This window comes from Moschus berezovskii, chromosome 9, assembly GCF_049115385.1.
Source record: "Moschus berezovskii isolate FMDL1 chromosome 9, NW_MosBer_1.0, whole genome shotgun sequence".
Lineage (NCBI taxonomy): Eukaryota > Metazoa > Chordata > Mammalia > Artiodactyla > Moschidae > Moschus > Moschus berezovskii.
In genome coordinates this window covers 16,558,008-16,578,392 of record NC_142468.1, presented here as the reverse complement: position 1 = coordinate 16,578,392, position 20,385 = coordinate 16,558,008, and the positions used below count along the sequence as shown (strand labels likewise).

Sequence of the window (20,385 nt, the reverse complement as noted above, 5' to 3'; positions counted from 1 at the left end):
GAGACAGTGAGGAACAGGGGAGGCCTGGAGTGCTGTAGTTTATGGGGTCACAAAGAGTCTGGGCAACTGAACAGCAACTGCAAAAGGTGGATGAGAGGAGTAATGAGGGCATTTAGTGAGCAGAGTTTATCTGCTCAATGAAGAACAGATGCTGTCACTATTATATCCTCAGCACAGATAATTGGCTGCTGATCTGGAAAGAGAGCTGCTGCTGCTGCTGCTAAGTCACTTCAGTCGTGTCCGACTCTGTGTGACCCCATAGACGGAAGCCCACCAGGCTCCCCCGTCCCCAGGATTCTCCAGGCAAGAACACTGGAGTGGGTTGCCATTTCCTTCTCCAATGTGTGAAAGTGAAAAGTGAAAGTGAAGTCGCTCAGTCGTGTCCGACCCCTAGCGACCCCATGGACTGCAGCCTACCAGGCTCCTCCATCCATGGGATTTTCTAGGCAGGAGTACTGGAGTGGCTTGCCATTGCCTTCTCCACTGGAAAGACAGACCAACTCTTAAATGCTCGTTATACCACTGTGTGGCAGGCTTAGGGGACCATGTCTACAGGACATTCAGGGCTCTCTCTGTGGGAGGACATGCTCCAGAGTGAATGTCCGGTGGACCCAGCTGGACAGCATCCCCAAGGAGGTGATGGTTATGAGCTGATTCTCCATGAATGAAGTGACCAGGAATTGGGTCAACAGGGAAGAGTGGGCCTTTCTAGAAGTTTCCAGGCAGTATCCTGACGGGGACTTGGTCCTCTTGAGAATTACTCAGACTAAAAGCTGTGCTGGTGCTGGGAGATGGTGTTAACCTTCCCATTGTGTGGTTGATGGAACCTGGAATCTGTGGTGACGATTTTAGGGTCTCGGGGATGATACAGGTACTGGGCCGGCTCCCACACATCAGACCTCAGGCTTGCAAACCTAAAACCCTACTGAAGGAGGGCTGGTGCCCAGGCTTATCAGGTGGACGCAGCCATTTTCCACTGCCTGATTCTTGATGTTTATCCAACAAAGCTGTTAACAGGATGTCCTTCCCTTGTCTTCACCTCCCCCCACCCCCGACATCAAACAGCCCTGTGTGAATTGGTTGGATCCCTATCAGAGATCCCTATCAGGGCTTTTTCCCCTCGGATAGTAAAGAATCTGCCTGCAAATCAGGAGACCTGGGTTTGATCGCTGGGTTGGGAAGAGCCCCCTGGAGAAGGAAATTAAAACCCACGCCAGTATTCTTGCCTGGAGATTTCCATGGAGAGAGAAGCCTGGTGGGCTATACAGTCCAGGGGGTCGCCAAGAGTCGGACACAACTAGGTGACTAACACTATCAGAGATGATAAAGAGCTATAGGGTTAAGGTGCAAGCGGGCGTTTGCTCCTCTTTCTTCTCTGTCTCTTGACTTCTGTCTAGCACCATCCCAAACTTAACCCAAGGGAGCATGTCCCCTCTCGTGGTTCTTCAGGACTAAGGGCCTTTGTCTTTGCTGAGTTATTCAGGGGAGGGAGGTATCCTGCAGGTTCTGGAGGCCCATCCGGACTCCTCTGCCTCTCCCCGCTTTTCCAAGCATCTCTCCTTTTCTCTGCTGGTGAAATCTGTAGCTTGACCTCTGAGCCCCACACGGTTGGAGATGAGGCCTTTCCCCAGCATGAGGACAGAGAGTACCAGGGCATTGTGTATTTGCAGGAGGGCATTGGGAGGTAGGGTTGGCTTCCCCTTGCTCATCAACTTCTCAGGATTAGACAGAGTGTCCCCGAACCATGAGTGGAGTGATGTTTGCTTTGGCTCCTGTCCGACTCTTTCTCTAGAGAGGAGGTGAACACAAACCCCTTTCGGTACCAGATCACTCTTGATTGGACAACTCTGCTGACTCCAGGAAGGAGGGGGATAGGAGCCGGAGCAAGGTTGGGGGTTATTTTTCTTCCTCTTCCTCTTCTTCTCCCCTGGACATTCCTGATCTCTACCCCCACGTTGCTGTGCTGGCATGGCTGTGTCTGCCCTGCTGGCTCTGGACGCAGCTGTCTCTGCTCAGGGCCATTTGCTGTGCCCACCAACTCAGAAATGTAGGAAGTGAGGTGCCATGAGTCATGGCCTTAAAGCAGCTGTTTGTTTGGGGTGGCGGCTCCCCCTTGAGCAATCCTCGCCTCCTCAGACCTTTGACCTGGGATCCTGTTTGTGGAGTCACTCAATGAACTCAGAGGCCCGTTTCTTCTCTGTCAAGGAGCTAGGCAGGAGCACGTCATGGTCCCACCATCCACCCCTGCCTGGGACTCCAAGGGAGGCAGCAGCTGAGAAGTAGCTCTTGATTTCTGTCCTTGGGGGGGTGCTAAGTCACTTCAGTCATGTCCGACTCTGTGCAACTCTATGGGCCATAGCCCATCAAGCTCCTCTGTCCATGGGATTTCTCAGGCAAGAATACTGGAGTGGGTTGCCATGCCCTCCTCCAGGGGATCTCCCCGACCCAGGGATCAAACCCTCATCTCCTTTGTCTCCTGCATTGGCAGGTGGGTTCTTTACCACTAGTGCCACCTGGGGAGTCCTTGGGGCAGTGAAGGGCCATTGTTTCTAAGTGAGCTCCTGGAATCTCCAGCATCAGCATCACATGGGTGGGGGGTGAGGAGTGGTGGTGGTGGGGTGTTTGTTAGATATGCAGATTGCCAGGCTTAGGGGGCCAGATCCAAGGAATTACCCTCTCTGGGGTGGGACTTTACAATCTGTGGTTTTGATTTTCCACCAGGGACTGTGGTATGCCCTGAAATTTAAGAACTCCTGAGATAGGAGCCTTGGGACCCTGACCCGGCTCTGCCAGCCCCCGTCTTTGGGGCCTCTGATTGGACACCTGCCCTCTTGGGGCATCAGCTTCCTTATCTGTAACGAGGAAGCCAGCCTCACAGGTGGACACCCATGTTAAACAAGGTGTGAAAGTTCCACAGACATTCATTGAGTGCACATCCATCTTCTCCCTCCCCACCAAACTCCGGTTCACAGCACTCCTTCAGGTGTCTCTGAATCTAGGCCTTTCTTTCGTTTCAGCTGCTGTCCCAGGAATACCACTCTCCAATCCTCCTCCCTGATGCCATAGGTCAGGGAGGAACTTAAGCAAACCTGCCTGTCCACTCCCTCCACCGATGCATTAGGTTGGTGCTGGCATCACCACCTTTCTAGGAATCGGTCACCCCCCATAAGACCTTGTTTATAGAAAAGAGGCCAGGAGAGGCCCTGGTGGGCACACGGTGGGGACTGAGAACGTGCAGATGGAAAGATGGATGGCTGGTGTTATGGTTTTACACTTTATCTTTGGGGCATTGTCTTCTCATTGCTGAAGGGAGATTCCAGAGCATATATTTGCCATCGAATAACATGTCACCCAGGGCCTCAAGGGCAGGGAAGTGGTGGGTGGAGCAAAAATACAGCTTGGCCCAGCACTCATACTAACCTTTTCCACTTCTTATGTGTCAGTGGGCCGCCTGAGAAAATCCCCTCCACCTGCTTCCTCAGCAGCTCTGGAAGCTGGTCCCGGGAAGAGTGGCAGGTGGGAAAACTCCTCCTTCTTTGAGACTGGCTGACTTGGGGGGTGAGGCCTGGGAAGACCTGGCTGCCAAGAGACATTCTCAGCCTCTAGCCTTGGGACAGGCATCTCGATAATGCCTTGTTTTATTTGTGGAGTAAAGACAGCCCTAGGGCTTCCTTGGTGTCTCAGTGGTAAAGAATCTGCCTGCCAAGCAGGAGATGCGGGTTTGATCCCTGGGTCAGGAAGATCCCCTGGAGCAGGGAATGCAATCCACTCCAGTATTCTTGTCCAGAGAATTCCACGGACAGAGGGGCCTGGTGGGTTACAGTCTATGGGATCGCAAAAGAGGGAGCAACTATACAATGACAATTACAGTCCTCCTTGGAAATGTTTGGTTCTCTCAAGGCTTCTGTGAGGGAAAGGAAGCTGTGTTTGCAGGGATCAGATCACCACTGTAATTTTGTTGAGAGACACCCAGAGATATTGACATTTTCTCTGTACTGCCTCTGACTCACTGTCCAGAAAGAACTTGAAGAAGAAAGTTATTTATTTACTTGGCTGCTTCAGGTCTTAATTGGGGCATGTGGGATCTAGTTCCCTGACCAGGGATCAAACCCAGGTCCCCCTACATTGGGAACATGGGCTCTTAGCCACTGGATCACCAGGGATGCCCCTAGAAAGAACTTTGATAAGAGGTAAAGAGTAATTGTTAGCCATTTTATAATGACCCAAACACATTCTTTAGTTATGTAACAAACCCCATTGCAAAGGACCCCTTTGGTCCCTGGCTCATCTTGGGTCTCAGGCCACATGTTCCTGGGCTGTGTGGCTGCTTGAAGCCTGGCTCAGCGAGGCTCTGTGGAAAGAGAGCAGGGCTGGGAGTGGACCAACGGAAGTCCTGATGTTACCTCACTACTGATCAGCTCTGTGACTTCAGTGACTTGCGCCAACTCAGTTATGAAATGGAGAGAAGGGCAGGTCCCTCCCAGGGCTCTGTGTCTCATCTGTGCCATGGGCTTCCTGCTGTTCACCTCACTGGATGGTTTTGATGCTGTTTGTATGCTGGATGTGCAGGCGCCTTGAAAATTGTGAAATTCTGTGCAAAGGTGAGCTTTTGAAAGTGAAAATGAAAGTCGCTCAGTCATGCCCGACTCTTCGTGATCCGATGGACTTATACAGTCCATGGAATTCTCCAGGCCAGAATACTGGAGAGGGTAGCCTATCCCTTCTTCAGGGGATCTTCCCAACCTAGGGATCAAACCCAGGTCTCCCATATTGTAGGTGCATTCTTTACCAACTGAGTCACAAGGGAAGCCCAAGAATACTGGAGTGGGTAGCCTATCCCTTCTCCAGGGCATGTTCCTGACCCAGGAATTGAACCAGTGTCCCCTGCATTGTAGGTGGATTCTTTACCAACTGAGCTATCAGGGAAGCCCCTTGCTACTGCTACTGCTAAATCACTTCAGTCGTGTCCGACTCTGTGCGACCCCATAGATGGCAGCCCACCAGGCTCCCCCATCCCTGGTATTCTCCAGGCAAGAACTCTGGAATGGGTTGCCATGTCCTTCTCCAGGGGAAACCCCTTTGGTGCCCTTAAAAAAATGTCTCTAGACTTGCCCATGACACTCAGAAAGTAAAAGGCTTCCTGTATATAGATCAGGTCCTGGCCATCTGGTAAAGAGCCACTTTGGATTAGGGGCCACACCCTTGGTTTACAGGGCTCGCCATTCTTGATTTTGGAGTCAGCTGTTGATTTCAGAAAAAGTTCCAGTTATTCTGGTTGTTGGGGCCTCTCCCAGAGCTCCTGGGTTTCAGAGCATCCCTGCTGATTTGGTCTTTTTGACTTGAGCCATGATGAAACTCCTGAGGTCCTATGGACCATTCTAACTCCTTTTTGATTCCAAGAAGGGCCTTTTGCCAGGGGTTGGCACAGAGCAGCTTTTCAATCTCTGTATGCCCTGGATGGCTCCTGTCTTCAATGTAGGCAGTAGCCTTGGTGGCAGAACACAGAACTGACTTAGTCCTCATTGTCAGGAGATGGGTCCCAGGAATAAGAAGTCTTCTCCTCAGGGCCTAGGGGTCCTGGTGTGACCGCATTTTCTCCCAGGCCCCTTACAGTTGGGCTTTCCTGGTGGCTCAGTCGGTAAAGAATCTGCCTGCAATGCAGAAGACCCGAGTTTGACCCCTGGGTCAGGAAGATCCCCTGGAAAAGGAAATGGCAACCTACTCTGGTATTCTGGCCCAGGAAATCCCATGGACAGAGAAGCCTGGTGGACTACAGTCCATGGGGTCGGAAAGAGTTGGACACGACTGAATGACTAAACCACCACCAATAGCCACCGAAGGGTGATGCTGATCCACGGACTGGTGGGGCTCAGACCATCCATGTGACTGTGGTAACTGACTTTTCTCTCTCCAGAATTCTTCTCTCTCCTTGAGGAAGAGAGGACCCCATTATTTGCCCCAGGAGTGCTAGCCTTGTGTTCTTATGCTAGTCCACAAAAATCTACCTCCTTTACTAGGGTGTCCCCTCTGTGGGCCAGATCTCTGTCCCTTGCAAGTAACCGACACAGGCCCCTGGCCATCAGTCTTTGCTGCTCTTTGAATTCTGTCAATACTGGATTGCATCCATTCTGGCCAGACTCTGGGTGTTTTCCCAGTTGACAGACCACAGGTAATGTGACAAATGAGAGTCAGTGCATGAAGGCTCTAACCCCCTCGGCTGTCTATCTCAGGTGGTACAACCTTGGATTAAGGGTTTCATTGGCTCGTTGGTTTGTCATTATGTCTGACTCTTTGTGACCCTATGGACTGTATGTGGCGTGCCAGGCACCTCCATCCATGGAATTTCCCAAGCAGGAATACTGGAGCGGGTTGCCATTTCCTTCTCCAGGAAATCTTCCCAACCCAGGGATTGAACCCATGTCTCCTGCTTGGCGGGAGGATTCTTTACCACCGAGCCACCTGGAAAGCCATTAAGGCCTATGTGTATGGTGCTGAGTCTCTTTGGTGGTGTCTGACTCTTTGAAACCCTGTGGATCGTAGCCCACCAGGCTCCCCTGTCTATGGGATTCTCCAGGGAAAACTACTGGAGTGAATTGCCGTGCCCTCCTCCAGGGGATCTTCCTGACCCAGGGATCGAACCCACATCTCTTCCATCTCCTGCATTAGCAGGCAGGTTCTTTACCACTAGAGCCGCTCAGGAATCCTATTAAGGGCTATATTCTCCATTTATAGGGCCAAGCACTCTCATGTCAGTTCTTGGGAGCTATGGTTTCTTTGAGACAATGCACCACAGCCTTTATTTACTGACTGAACAAACATTTCTTGAATTTCTACTCTGTGCCAACCCACATTCTGAGCTCTGAGGAAAGAGTTGTTCAGTTGCTCGGTCATGTCTGACTCTTTGAGACCCCATGGACTTTAGCAATAGAAAAGAAAAGTTCCTGAATTCATATCTAAGAGAAGAGGGATTAGACTCTAAGGCTGATGGAGTGACTAGTGGTGGAAGTGTCGGGCCAAGTAGGAGGGGAGCTGAGCTCATGTAAGTAGGTCCTGAGTAACTCCCTAAATCCCAGGCCAGAGTTCATCGTATTACTTTCCGGGGATGATGGTAGATATGGGTTATTAATAGTTTTTCTGGTGCAAGGTTTAGATTTCTTTTTCTTTCCAGATCTCTCTGCGACTATGTGGCAGGGCTAGTTACCTTATGAAGTTGGCATCTTAGGAAAAAACTACCTAGGGCCCAGCCTATCTCTTTTTGGAGGCTCACCCTGAAGTGGGAAGAACTGGATCTGGCTCGTGGCAGCCTGTTAAGAAACCACTCTTCCAGGGCCTGCCTGTGAGTAAACTCTCTGGTTTGAGTTTCACCTCTGAGAGTCAGAAGTGGGGTTCTTTCAACAAAGAAAGCCCAGTCAGACTCGGAAGAAAACTTGGGAGTATTAGAAACATGTATGGTCACTTGAGGGGCTTCCCTGGTGGCTCAGATGGTAAAGAATCCGCCTGCAATACAGAAGACCCGGGTTCGATCCCTGGGTTGGGAAGATCCCCTGGAGGAAAGCATGGCAACCCACTCCAGTATTCTTGCCAGGAGAATTCCATAAACAGAGGAGCCTGGCGGGCTAATGGGGTCACAGAGTCAGACATGACTGAGTGACTAAGCATGCACACATGGTCACAGGAACTGCTTTCAGGAATGACAGCATGTGACATATCAGACAAAGGAAAGAGTTCGTCTGCTTTGTGCTATTTCACCATCTGTCACCAGGCAGGGAGTGGTGAGGTTGAGCACGGGAATAGTACACGAGATGTGTGAGTCCAACTGTTGGCTGCTGTGGCCTGGTGTCTGATTGGGGGTCGGTGGAAGTGCCCAACCTCTCAATGGAGCTTTTTATTTTCTCCAAGAGTTGGAGAAAGTGAGGTCTGGACTATGGGAAACTGTGACTGAGTCCCTTTCCTGGACTGGTGGTTAGAAGGATGTCCCTTTTCTTTCCTCTTCCCCGACTGAGTCACTGGGGAAGTTCTAGGAGCCTGTGGCGTTGGCTGTCTGCTCTGTCATGAGAGGGACCTTTGGGTGGAGAAGTCGGCCATGAGTCGGGCACTTGGGGAAAGGGAAGCAGAGGCTGGAAAGGGCGGCAAAGGCTGCTCTCACCTAAAGCAGGACTGAGTCTTCGCTGATGTCACCACAAGCACAATTTCAGGAGCAACACCTACCCTTAAAAGGAGGCATGTGTGCTCCAGGAGCCTCCCAAGGTGATGACTGAGAGCAGCACAAATACGAAGCTGAGCTTAAAAAAAAAAATAGCAAGCCCTGTGTCAAAAAATTAATCAAAATTTCCCTGTAGAACTCAGACCCCTCCCCTAAGCTTAGCACCTTCTCTGTTTAGAGCCCAGGGTACCTCTGCCACCTGCACCCTCTCGATAATGAGGAGGAAACCCATCCCCAAGGCTGTAGGTCAAGATCAAGGTGTGTTGGCTGCTTAGAAGCTTGGTAATGTTCTTCATCTTGCATTTATCTCCTCCCCTGCCTTTTAGTGTGGTGCTTCATATCAGTGGGTGTTCAGTAAATCTTAAGTGTAGGTTTGAGGGTGGGTGGTTGATCAGCCTACATTCCAGTGACCCCCGTGTCTGATCTTGGGAAGCTCCAAATTGGGGGTCTTCACTGCATCATTCCACCTTGCATCTGCTTTCTTTTGGTGGTCAACTCTTGCAGCTCAGCAAATTGCTACTCTGCCCAGCTTCTTTGCTATAGCAGAGACTGGCAGTACTTGATTTAGGTTTGAGCTGTGGAGTTCTGAAAGTCTTCTCTATTCAGAAGATATTTCCTGAGGCTCATCTCTGTTCTTGGCAGAGTAGTGGGCGCGGCATGGGGAGGGGTCACACAAGGAAAGGTTGGCCAATGTCCCTGTCCTCGTGGTGCTAAAATCTAGCTGGAGAGATGACAAATAGCCTACATGGAAGACAATCAGAAATCAAGCATATGAGAACGAGAAACCCCATCAGTTCAGTTCAGTTCAGTCGCTCAGTCATGTCCGACTCCTCACGACCCCATGAATCATAGCACGCCAGGCCTCCCTGTCCATCACCAACTCCCAGAGTTCATAGGGGTTGACTAAGTGGTCAACAGTCAGACTATAGCTGGAACCATATCTGCTGATTACTTCCTCCAATAGCTAGACTCATGGGAGGCACTTGAATGGTAGCGTCGCACCTGTAAGACTGGAGATGTTATCAGGTCTCTGAGGCAGTTACTTCCGCGAAATTTGCCCAGTTTGTCAAGGGAATCAGATTGCCATGGGCTCACATCTCATTTCTGCCATTAGAAGCTGGGTGACCTTGGGCAAGTTATAGTTTTCTCTTCTGTAAAAACCAAACCAGAGATAACCTTTCTGACTTTAGGGAGCTGTTGTAAGGAATTAAATGAGGCGTGCTCCGTGCACGTCTCATCAAAGAGCTTACGCTCAATGTCGATGTAGTGGGACCAGTACTTGCTTTTAAGGAAGGCGGCCTGTGTGAAGCAGGGCCGCACAGAGCGCACGACAAATGCCAGCAGTGTGGTCAGCAGCACGAAGGACCAGCCCAGGGCCTGAGACGAGAGAAGACAGAGTCAGCCGGGCACTGTCCTCCGGCCTCCCGAGCCTGTCCAAGCCCCCAAACCACACTCTGTGTCAGGGCCTTTAGGGAAAAGAGCACTGACTACAAACAGCAAATGACAGCACCTCATGGCCTCCACTTCCTCTTCTGTACAATGGGCACAGATATTCCATCTCATGGAAATGAGACCACGTGAGTAAAATGCCCTGTATGTAGGCCTGGATCTCAATACATAGGACTTAGCTGGGCAGACCTTGGAACTAGAATGCCTGGGTTTGCCTATTTGTGCCACAGGCATATTCCAGAGATATGGTGGGATCTGCTCCAGGCTGTTACATTAAAGCCATCATGGCAATAAAGTGAGTCACACCATGTTTTTGGGTGCCCAGTGCATGTAAAAGTTATGTTTACACTAACATAGCATGTGCAATAGCATTATGTATAAAAACCAATGTATACAACTTAATTAAAAAATACTTCATTGCTGTAAAAAAAAAAAAAGGAATTAAATGAAATAGTGTGAAAAATCATTTAGCAACTGCCCAGCACACAGTGGGTGCTCACTGTGTATTTATTTATTTCCTTCCTTCTGCTTTGAATAACAGCTAGGACTGGAATGTTGGGCCAAATGGTTAAGGCTACGGACTCTAGTACCCATGGCCTGAACTTGAAGCCTAGCATAGAACACTTGCTGTTCTTTGACCTTGGACAAGCTACTTAAATGCTAGTTTTCTCAGTTTTAAAATAGAGATTTGGGGACTTCCTTGGTGGTCAAGTGGTTAAGAACTCGCCTTCCAATGCAAGGAACATGTTCAATCCCTGGTCAGGGAATTAGGATCCCACATACCATGGGGCAACCAAGTCTACATGCCACAATGAAAACCCAGCACAGCCAAAACAGAATAAAAAGCAAAACAACAACAAAAAATAGGGATTAAAAGAGGGTGTGTGTGCATATAGGTGCAGTATTTAGTAGCACCTAGGCAATGGCAAACCACTCCAGTACTGTTGCCTAGAAAATCACATGGACAGAGGAGCCTGCTTGGGCTATAGTCCATGGGGTGGCTACTAGTCGGACAAAACTGAGTGACTTCACTTTCACTTTTTACTTTCACACATTGGAGAAGGAAATGGCAACCCACTCCAGTGTTCTTGCCTGGAGAATTCCAGGGATGGCAGAGCCTGGTGGGCTGCCGTCTATGGGGTCGCACAGAGTCGGACACGACTGTAGCAACTTAGCAGCAGCAGCAGCAGCAGCAGGCCGGCAGCTGTGGCGTGGCAAGCACAGTGAGTCAGCCTTGATGGGGTTTCTGACCTTCCCTGGGAGGCAAGTCTTACAGGCCATCCTGGTTCCCCTGGCGCTCCTCCTGCCTTCACCTAGCCTCTTCTCCTCAGGTGCCTGCTAAGTTGCTTCAGTTGTGTCCGACTCTTGGCCTGCTAGGCTCCTCTGTCCATTGGATTCTCCAGACAAGAATACTGGAGTAGGTTACCATGCCCTCCTCCAGGGGAACTTCCTAGCCCAGATATCAAACCCGTATCTCGTACGTGCCCTGTATTGGCAGGCAGTTCTTTATCACTAGCGCCACCTGCAGGACTGAGGAAGTCCAAGAGTGTCCAGGTTATGCAAGCCACCAGCGCAATCGCAGATTTGAGGACAAACCCTGTGATTAGGGGAGGGGATTCTAAGGGAGTCTAGAGCCTGACCAGCTGTGACACCGCTTCTCAAGTTCTTAGGGACCTAAGCGTAGCCTTTTAAATCCATAAACCTCTTTCATGGGCGATTTGTCCCCAAATCAATGAGATTGTTTTTGTTCCTGAAGGTCTGCTCCATCCTTAATCCCGAGTTGGCTTTTTCAGAAGAAGCCAGGGGCTTGGATTTGGGAATTTAAAAAATACAGTCATGTGAGCAGGCTTTGCCTGCACATTATTGCTGACTGTGATGTGTTCCTAGGAGCTGCCAGGTGGTCCTGGGTGGCTCGTCCTCATGATTAAACTGTTGTTCGAGTTGTGTTGCAGTGCCCAGAAGCTGCCTCGCTCCTTTCCGGGGCATCCAAGACTCAGTCCCAGGACCGCCAGACTCAGTCTCAGACTGCTCACATTCCAAGGTGGCTTTCCTGCAGCGTGCCATCCTGCCCTGGGGACCCAGAGCCTTTTTTGTGGGTCATTTTGCCCAGATCAGTTATGCCTTGATTGCTGAGGTGTAGTGCTTTCACTGAGGTGTAAGCAATGGTCTGAGTGACCCTGGCTGAGGAGGGAGAGAGGTATTCGTAGTAGTGGAATTTTGCATTGAGTGGGCCAGCTTGTCCCTGCAGCACCACTTTGTGGTCTTTAAATGCACACAGCAGTGTGTAGGGATGGACTTTGAGTGCTGAAGTCACTTCTGGGTTTTGTCCAGACAGGGTGGAGTGGTGGCCTCCCTGTGGGTGGCCCTGCTGTCCATGTCTGAGCTGCCAGAGTCCAGATATGCAGCCCAGGAGTGGGTGGCTTTGTGTGTATGGGATGGAAATTTGACATGCTGCTTTTTGTAGTACCTTTTGGTGCTTCCCTGTTGGCTCAGATGGTAAAGAATCTGCCTGCAGTGTGGGAGGCCCGGGTTGGATCCTTGGGTGAGGAAAATTCCCTGGAGAAGGAAACTACAGCCCACTCCAGTATTCTTGCTTGGAATATTCCATGGATAGAGGAGCCTGGTGGGCTACAGTCCATAGGGTGGCAAAGAGTCGGATACAACTGAACAGCTAACACTTTCGCTGTAGTGCCCGTAAACTCTGTATGGACTTAAATAACCCTTTAAGAAAGAACATTTCCGTATGTTTGTCTATGTATATTCTTCTCAACTGTTGTTCTCCGTGACCTTTAGTTTCTGATTAATCTGTAATGATTAATAGATCATTAAGATCATTGCTAATGTATATAGACGTGTGTTTGTGGTCACCGATCTCATGAAAACAGCCTTGTGGGGGTGACATCGTGCTGTGTGCTTTAAGACTGCTCGTAGGGGTTGATCCGTTCCGTCGCTCAGTCGTGTCCAACTCTTTGCGACCCCATGGACTGTAGCCTACCAGGCTTCTTCGTCCATGGGATTCTCCAGGCAAGAAGGGGTTGATCAGCTTTAAGCAAACCTGGTGTATGGAAATCTAGATTGAACCCAGATTTATCTTTCATGTGGTGCTAATTTAGAAGGAACCTTCAATTTTGTTATTTTAAAAATCACACTTTCTCTAAGAGCCTTGTCTAGACAATTTTAAGTTTCCAACCACATCATTCCCCAGGTCTGGGTTCACAGCTAGTCTGGAAGGGAAGTGATGTTTCCTGACGTCCCAGTAAACTGCAGCCCTTTCGTTTAATGCCCATTTATCAAATAAACCCCTGTCCTGTTTACCAAGCAGCAGACTAATGTCAGAAGAAAGGGTGAAATTTAAAGGATTCAAGGGGTTAGGTCAAGGAAATCAGGCCTCCCTGAAATAATCAAGGACTCAGAGAAGGAACTGAGGGTAAGATGGGCCTTAAAAGGTTCAAGGAGGAAGACCTTTGCAAGCAATGAATCTGCTGGGGTAGAGATGATGAAGTGTTGGACTTGTGGACCATCCAATCTGGGGACATCCAGAGAAGCAGATGGAGATGAGACTGGAGGTGAAGAAAGACAGGAATATCAGGCTGAGGGGTGTGGACGTGGTCCTCCCTGGAAGAGGGCTGGCTCCTTGAGGGTCCTTGAGCTGGACCCCGTGGTCAGAACAGTGCTGAGGAAGGTGCTTCTGAACACACTGTGCAAGCTGGTGGGGGAGAGGTGACATCACCTGAAAGAGACACAGGCAAAGTGGGCGTCCCAGGGAGGCTGGGGAGGGTCTAGACAGCATGGATGTGAGGAGGCAGAGGCCAGGGCAACCGAGAGATGAGAGAGGCAGAGAGGAGGAGCAGAGAAGCGTGAGGAGGAGAACCAGGGTCGCTGGCTGACTGCTGCATCAGTCAACTGAGCACGTCTTGTTTGTCCAGGTGGCCTCTCCTCCCAGGCCTGTCGCCCGTGCCATGGGAGAGCGTGGTGGGTGGGAAGGCAGTGAACCCTCCTGACATAAAGCATCCTGCTGGGAAGTCCCTTCAGATGGGCTGAGCTAGGGGGTATGAACTAGGCAGCACAGTGCCTTCCTGTGGGCTAGGAGACAGGCAAAATGAAGGGAAATAGCATGTCAACGTCAGCCTTCTGGTGACTGGCAGAGCTGGGGTGTGAACTCAGACCTTTCTGACCCCGGAACCCAAGCCCTTAACCACTGTGTAGAGTGATGACAAGTCAGAGGGACATTGGGGTAGAAAGGAGGAAGGGGGAGCGGTTTGCTTTGAAATGAATAACGTTCACTCTTAAAATGAGCCTCATGGGTGTGAGCTCCTTGAGGAGCAAGGTGATTCCTGGTGAGGACATAATGAGATCAAGTTGGAAGGGAGCCTTCAAGCCTGGGCCTTCTGCTGCAGGGAAACTGCTGACCCAGTAAGGGGACATCTCTAATCCTTGGTCCCAGGGAGCTGGCTCTTGGGAGCCCTGAAATCCACGAGATATGTTGTCCTGATCTGGTGACTGTGGCCAAAGGGGAGGAATGAGGCAGCAGTGGGGGCCTGGCCGTGGGGCTGAGAGGGGGCCCGGCTTTCTCTGATCAGCTGGTCTGCCTGGGGGAGGAAAGGGCCGAGGAGGAATGAGGTTCGGTGGGTGAGAAGCTGCTTGCTGATGTGGTTGCCTCCTACCAAGAGGAGCAGCACCCTCCTGGCCGATACTGGGTCTGGAGGATGCCTGCGACCCTGGCAGAGGTTTCAGGTGGGCACCAGTGGTCTGTCCTGGTTCCGGTAGGACTGAGCCCTCACCATGGTGTTGACACAGAGCTCCCTGCCTTTTGCAAAAGCCCCAGGATCCTCCTTGGATGGTCCGGGCATGTTCATGACCAGGCAGCTTTGAGAAGCAGCTTTGTGCCTGGGTTCTGATTCAGTCTGACTTGGGGCCCATGTGGATAGTGATGGGGACAGTGGTTCTGTGGGTCTCAGAGCAAACATAACACATGTTGGGCTGTGCTGTGTAGTGGGTTAAGTGTGGCCGTCTTACCCCAGATGCAGCCTCGTGGTTTCTGGATTAATATTTGCTCTGCCAAGTGCGTGAGCCGGAATGACAAGTGATGCATTACGCAAGTACGGCTTCCTCCTGTCCCCCGAAGCCCTCGGGCTGCACAGGCGTGTTTTTAACTGGGACATTTGCTCTGCAAGTGCTCGTGATCACAGCTCTTGCAACAGTGTTTAGATGTCACCCTTGCGTTTGCAGAAAGGGTGAAATCAAATCAAAGACAGAGTGTCTTCCCAGCCTGCGTCTCCATCTTTCATTCACCCCATTTGGATTAAGCGTCTTCTTTTGGGGCAAAGTGCACCACTGTAATTAGGCTCTTAGGCTCTGAAGGGTGGAGGGTGTGACTGGGTTTGTCTGTGTGTTGTGTACTTTGCCCGTGACTATTTGGCTGAGGAGGATAAAACTAGAACAAGTGCTGGGGCAAAGGGCAAGTCAGAACCGGTGAGAAGTGATTTTTTTTTTTCTTTTTTAAGCAGTGATTTTTGATCCTTTACATTCATAGTGTGGGTCGGCTTTTTTGGTGAGCATGGAAAAGGTGAGGATCCTACCCTTGGGAGCAGCATTCTCTCAATTCTTCACATTTTTCTTGGCCTCACTTGGGCTGCAGGTCTCTGGTTTTTACTCTGGTGGGTGTCCTATCGAATGTGTGACAGAACTCAGAGGAGTGAAAATATAGGCTTCTGTGCTGACTGATGTCACACCAGCAACATTTCCTGGGAGGCAGGAGGTGAGCTGGGGCCCAGAGTCAGACAGAATTGGTTTGGGAGCCCAACTCTTATGCTACCAGCCAGTGTGATGTTGGCGGTGTAATGACCAGTTTTTCTCATTTTTACCTTTGTTGTAAGAGCTCATGGACTAAGTGAAAAAGATAAGCTGTATTGCATGCCCGGTGCCTAGTAGATGCTCAAAAGCTAGTCAGGATCCTACCCTCTTCCCATCCACACCCCCATGCCGTTTTCTTCCCTTACCACTGGAGATACAGCCCGGTTTGTAGAAAGAACATGGTCATTAGTGGGCAGACCTGTGTGATTCTACCAGCTTTGTGTAGATAAGACCTTCTACCAATATCCATCTGTCCATTCACCCAGCCAGCCAAAATGACTGAGTTCCTGCTGAGGCACAGACTCGGAATCTAGGAGCTAGGTATAGGGCTCTGCACACTCCCTGAGCACGGCTTTCAAGAGGCAGGAAAAAAGTATGTTCTGAAAAACAGAAGAGGCAGCAGCTTGCAGTGCAATCCCTGTGTTTTAATTTTCACAGTGGGTGTGAAAGTACCGCCAAAGCCAACATCCTCCTGGGGAAAGGTCCCTGTGGGACAGCCTTGCTACCTGGCCAGGGCTGCCTCAGGCCCTTAAGCTGATTGCCCCATCCTGAGGCTGGAAGAGCACTCATTCAGGCTTAGAGTGTGGACGGTGGACAGAGGATGGAGTGGGGCCTCTGAGGGCTCAAGTGTGCAGCGTGGACCCAGCTGGGAGGACCTCCCTCTCAAGGCAGAAGATCACTGAGCATTAGGTCCCCCTCCATCAAAGTCCTTTTGAGAGTGAGAGAATCCCAGAACCTTGAGTGATGTCCCATATCTTCCCTCATTCTTGCAAAAGGGGCCCTTTGGCTTCCTGTTTGACCGCTAGATCTGCAACTTCAGAGCACTTAGGAAACCAGAGAGGGTGTGCAATGGCACAGCTTCCCAGCTGTGAAGGGTGCATTTGCCCCTGTGTCTTTGGCTGGTTTTTACCCTCAACATCTTGACCAGCAGTTAAGAAATGGGACTCAACTCTGATAGATTAATGTCAGCGAGGATCCGATAAAGCTCGAAGGACATGGAATACCTTCTCTCATGGAAGAGCCTGCTCGCTTGGACTTTTCTCATGACTTTTAGCCCTGAAAGGCAATCTAGGCCCCATGAAGGAGGCACTTCTTAGAGATGCCAGGAGATCTGGTTTCTTCACTCTGTGTGACCCTGAACAAGTCACTGAACCTCTATTTGGTCCTCTAATAATGGGTTTGTAATAGAGGATGGTAAAGGAACTCTGGAACTATCGTTCAATCATTTCAGCCCACAAATGTCTCCACTTGTGTTACCCTTTTTATCTTTCTTTTCATTCCCCTGCCCCCACTAGATTATAAAGCTCCTTGAAGCAGTCCTCTGCCATATACGTCTCTGTACTCCCTCAGAAATCTAGCAGAACACGTTTCAAAAAGCAGGTGCTTAAAAGATCAGTTTGACTTGTTGATTGTATACAGTATACCCTGGAAGAATGCTACTCTGAACCTGTTGATGGTGACTTTTGAGACTATTTCAGAGCTAAGAATCACTAGTGACTACCTGGAGTGGCTATAATTGACAGGCTAGAAAACCAACTGGGATGATGAGTGCATTGGCAATTGATGATGTTATAATTGGCCTGAAAGCAAAGTGCTCCTCTCCCTGCAGTTGCTTTCAAATTCAATAAAGGAGAAGTGGTACCTTAACACAAAAGAGTTAGCTTCTGTCAATTCTAGAATTTGAATCTTGCATGAGTTTTCAGGCTATTTTCCAATTTCCACCTTGGTATTTCATGTGGCAGAAGGGTTTGGGGGCATTGCATCACAGCTGGTCACTCCTGAATCACAGTGTTTCTGCTTCAGAAATACCCAACTGTTAGGTCCCTGAAGTTAGAACTGCAGTGCTGATATGAGCTGTTTCAATTTGTTGGGGTATGTGAGTGTGTGTGTGTGTGTGTGTGTGTTTATAGCCAGTTTGCATGTGCCTATGTCCTGTGTATATAAATTTATGCAGTTCTGTGAATTCACACTACAGATGCTTTCTAAATGACAAAGTTACAGAGTGAGCTTAAACATTTACGTTTGTCAGTGTGGTCACAATGTTTGGCTTCCATCTCTCACTGAATGGAAGTTCTTGGGGTTGCAGTGTATAGAAATATCCCTCAGCTGGTCTCTCAGCCTTAGGTTAACAGATTCAGTGAAATCAAGAATTTAACTGGAACCAAAAGCAAAGCTAGCATTGTTTTACTTTACCATAGAGATGGGAGTATAAAAACTGTTCTTCATTAATTTGTTGTTAGAAAAAAAAATAGCCTGCAGTGAGAATCCCAACTACAATCTTTTTCAGTGGTTCCCTCATAGCTCAGTCAGTAAAGAATCTGCCTGCAATGCAGGAGACCTGGGTCTGATTCCTGGGTCGGGAAGATCCCTTGGAGAAGGAAAAGGCAACCCACTCCAGTATTCTTGCTTGGAGAATCCCATGGCCAGAGGAGCCTGGCGGGCTACAGTCCATGGGATCACAAGAGTCGGACACAACTTAGCGACTAAACCACCATTGATAGTGACGGTGGTCAAGGGTGTGTGTGCGTTGAGCTGTCAGTCAAAAGAAAGATCTCTGGTGTCTTGAGTGGGGAAACAACCCGTTTGGGTTTTAAGGACTGGAAGTTGAGGATTGTTTCTTATTAAGAGTCTCTTAAATGTGTGCCTCTTGGCTGTTGATACTACAATTGACTGTCTGTCTTCTATAGCTTGGAATTGCCATTGGGTTCTTAGTCCCTCCCGTCTTGGTACCCAACGTCAAAGACCAGGACAAGCTTGCCTACCACATCAGCATCATGTTCTACATAATAGCAGGCGTGGCCACTCTGCTTTTCATCCTTGTCGTCATAGGTAAGGTCACTGATAAACCCATGGCGGGCAGGGAGGCAGGGAGGTCCTGCTGACTTGGGGGAGGACCTTGTGAATATGGCCCTAGAACACCATGCTAGGTATCATGTGTTTTATAAAACACGTCTATAGAAACTGGAAGCCAAGCTTCCAGTGGTCTTCAAATGTTTTAGCTGGAGTAGTTGCTGCCCATACAATATTAACTGGTCCTGTGTGCTTTGTTAGATGCTCAGTCAAGATTAGTTCTAATTACCAGTTCCTCAGTATGACCTTATTAGAATTAATGGGCAGCCTTGATTCCCTTCATGCAACTCTGCTGAGCACTCATGATATCACAGGCCCTGTGCTGAGTGTACCTGTTCTCACTGACTTCTTTAGGGGAGGTCCTAGTATCAGGGTCTCTCAACCAAGAGAAAACAGTGACTTAAGAGGAGATAAGGAAATTATTCAAGATTAGATAGTAAGTGGCAGAGACTGAATTCCAGCCTAAGCTGCTAACTCCATAATCTACATTTCTGAAATAAAACAGGATTGACCCGCAAACACTAAAATGCTCATATATTCACCTGAGAATGCCTGGGGCCCACATTTTTTAAATTTTTGAAAAAATGTGTATAGAATAATGCTCATTATGAAAAAATCCAGAAGATACAAAAAAGCATACACAAAAGGATAACCATTAACTTAGCCTAGAATTAGTTAATCCCAAGCACCAGCCCCAGAGAACTACTATTACTCCATGTATACATATTTAATCATTGAGATGTTTGGTTAATATAATTTATATCATCTTTTATTATCTGAGTAATATCAGATGGGCTGTGATAAAGAGTGTAGAAGAAGTTTTCATTTTCAGTGAGTCAATTGTCTTTAGAGGTTAACCAGCTTTCGTTTAATATTTGAAAATTCCACCATACACGTTAAAAGTTTCCTTCCCGCCTGCCGGCCTCACCTCCAGAGTCAAACACTATTATGATCATGGACCTCACCCATCCGATCTCACTATGTCATTCCCTCCCTGGGGTCCACACTGAGAGGAAGGGCTTTTCAGAGTTCACAGAATCTCCTGGACGGAGGACCTGGTGTTCCTGGAAAGGTGAGAAAGGTGTTCCTTTGAAGCTGTGGTTGAGAACAGGAAAGAACATCCTCAGACAGCCTTGAAGTTTCGAATTATAATGTGCTCAGTTCCAAATTCTTGTGTTTGTAGCGGGTGAGGGCCTGGTCCTTTGCAGAGATCCTGGAGTTGGGACCTTTCTTCGCTTTACATTTTACTAGCGAGCACTGACCATTGCTCACTGAATAAAGAACTGAAAAATCTTATCCAAATTGTGGTTTGTGGTTGCCCAATCCTTGAGCAAACAGCTATTGTTGCCAAGATTAAAAAAAAAAAAAAAATCTCTTGCCTTGATTTCTTTCCCCTGATAGAAGGGGAGGTGAACAGGTCAGACAATGATTGAGAGGTTCCCAGTGGGTGGAGGAAGTTGGCCAGGACTATTTCCGGAAAGGAAGAAGCAAGGCTCTGAAGTCTGGGCTGGAGATTTATCTGGGTGGAGCGGGAAGGCCTTTGATGTTCAAGAGAGTAAACCTCCTTTCCAAAGCTTCCTCTAACTGGAGACCATCTCCTGACCTTTCAGAAGCATTCTCATGGAGGCTGGGGGTGAAGATGTTGCCTCATCTAAGGGACCAATTTAGGCAGACAGCTGGTTAAACTGGCGCCCAGAGAACTGAACAGCAGTCAGTGCAGTGAAATGGACTGTACCAGCTGTGAAACTAGAACATAAAGAGAATGGTTTTCTCGCTGTCCCTCCCCGGTCCTTCCTATCAGAGGCCCAGTCCGACAGGAGCATGTGTTAGTCCTCTGGTTTCTCAGGAGGCAGATGTCTGATTCACACTCTGGGAAACTAGGGATGGACTTGCTGCTGCTGCTGCTGCTAAGTCACTTCAGTCGTGTCCGACTCTGTGTGACCCCATAGATGGAAGCCCACCAGGCTTCCCTGTCCCTGGGATTCTCCAAGCAAGAACACTGGAGTGGGTTGCCATTTCCTTCTCCAGTG

At 49.2% G+C, this 20,385-nt stretch overlaps 1 protein-coding gene across 1 annotated transcript in view; it reads left to right on the top strand.

Annotated features, from left to right (window-relative positions):
- Window positions 1-20,385, top strand: part of LOC129562505 (choline/ethanolamine transporter FLVCR2) — a 57,084-nt gene that overhangs the window by 12,387 nt on the left and 24,312 nt on the right. Inside the window, exon 2 of the mRNA XM_055435687.2 lies at window positions 18,193-18,334. Within this exon, the coding sequence (XP_055291662.2) occupies window positions 18,193-18,334 (142 nt within the window). The remainder of the gene's footprint in view (window positions 1-18,192; window positions 18,335-20,385) is intronic.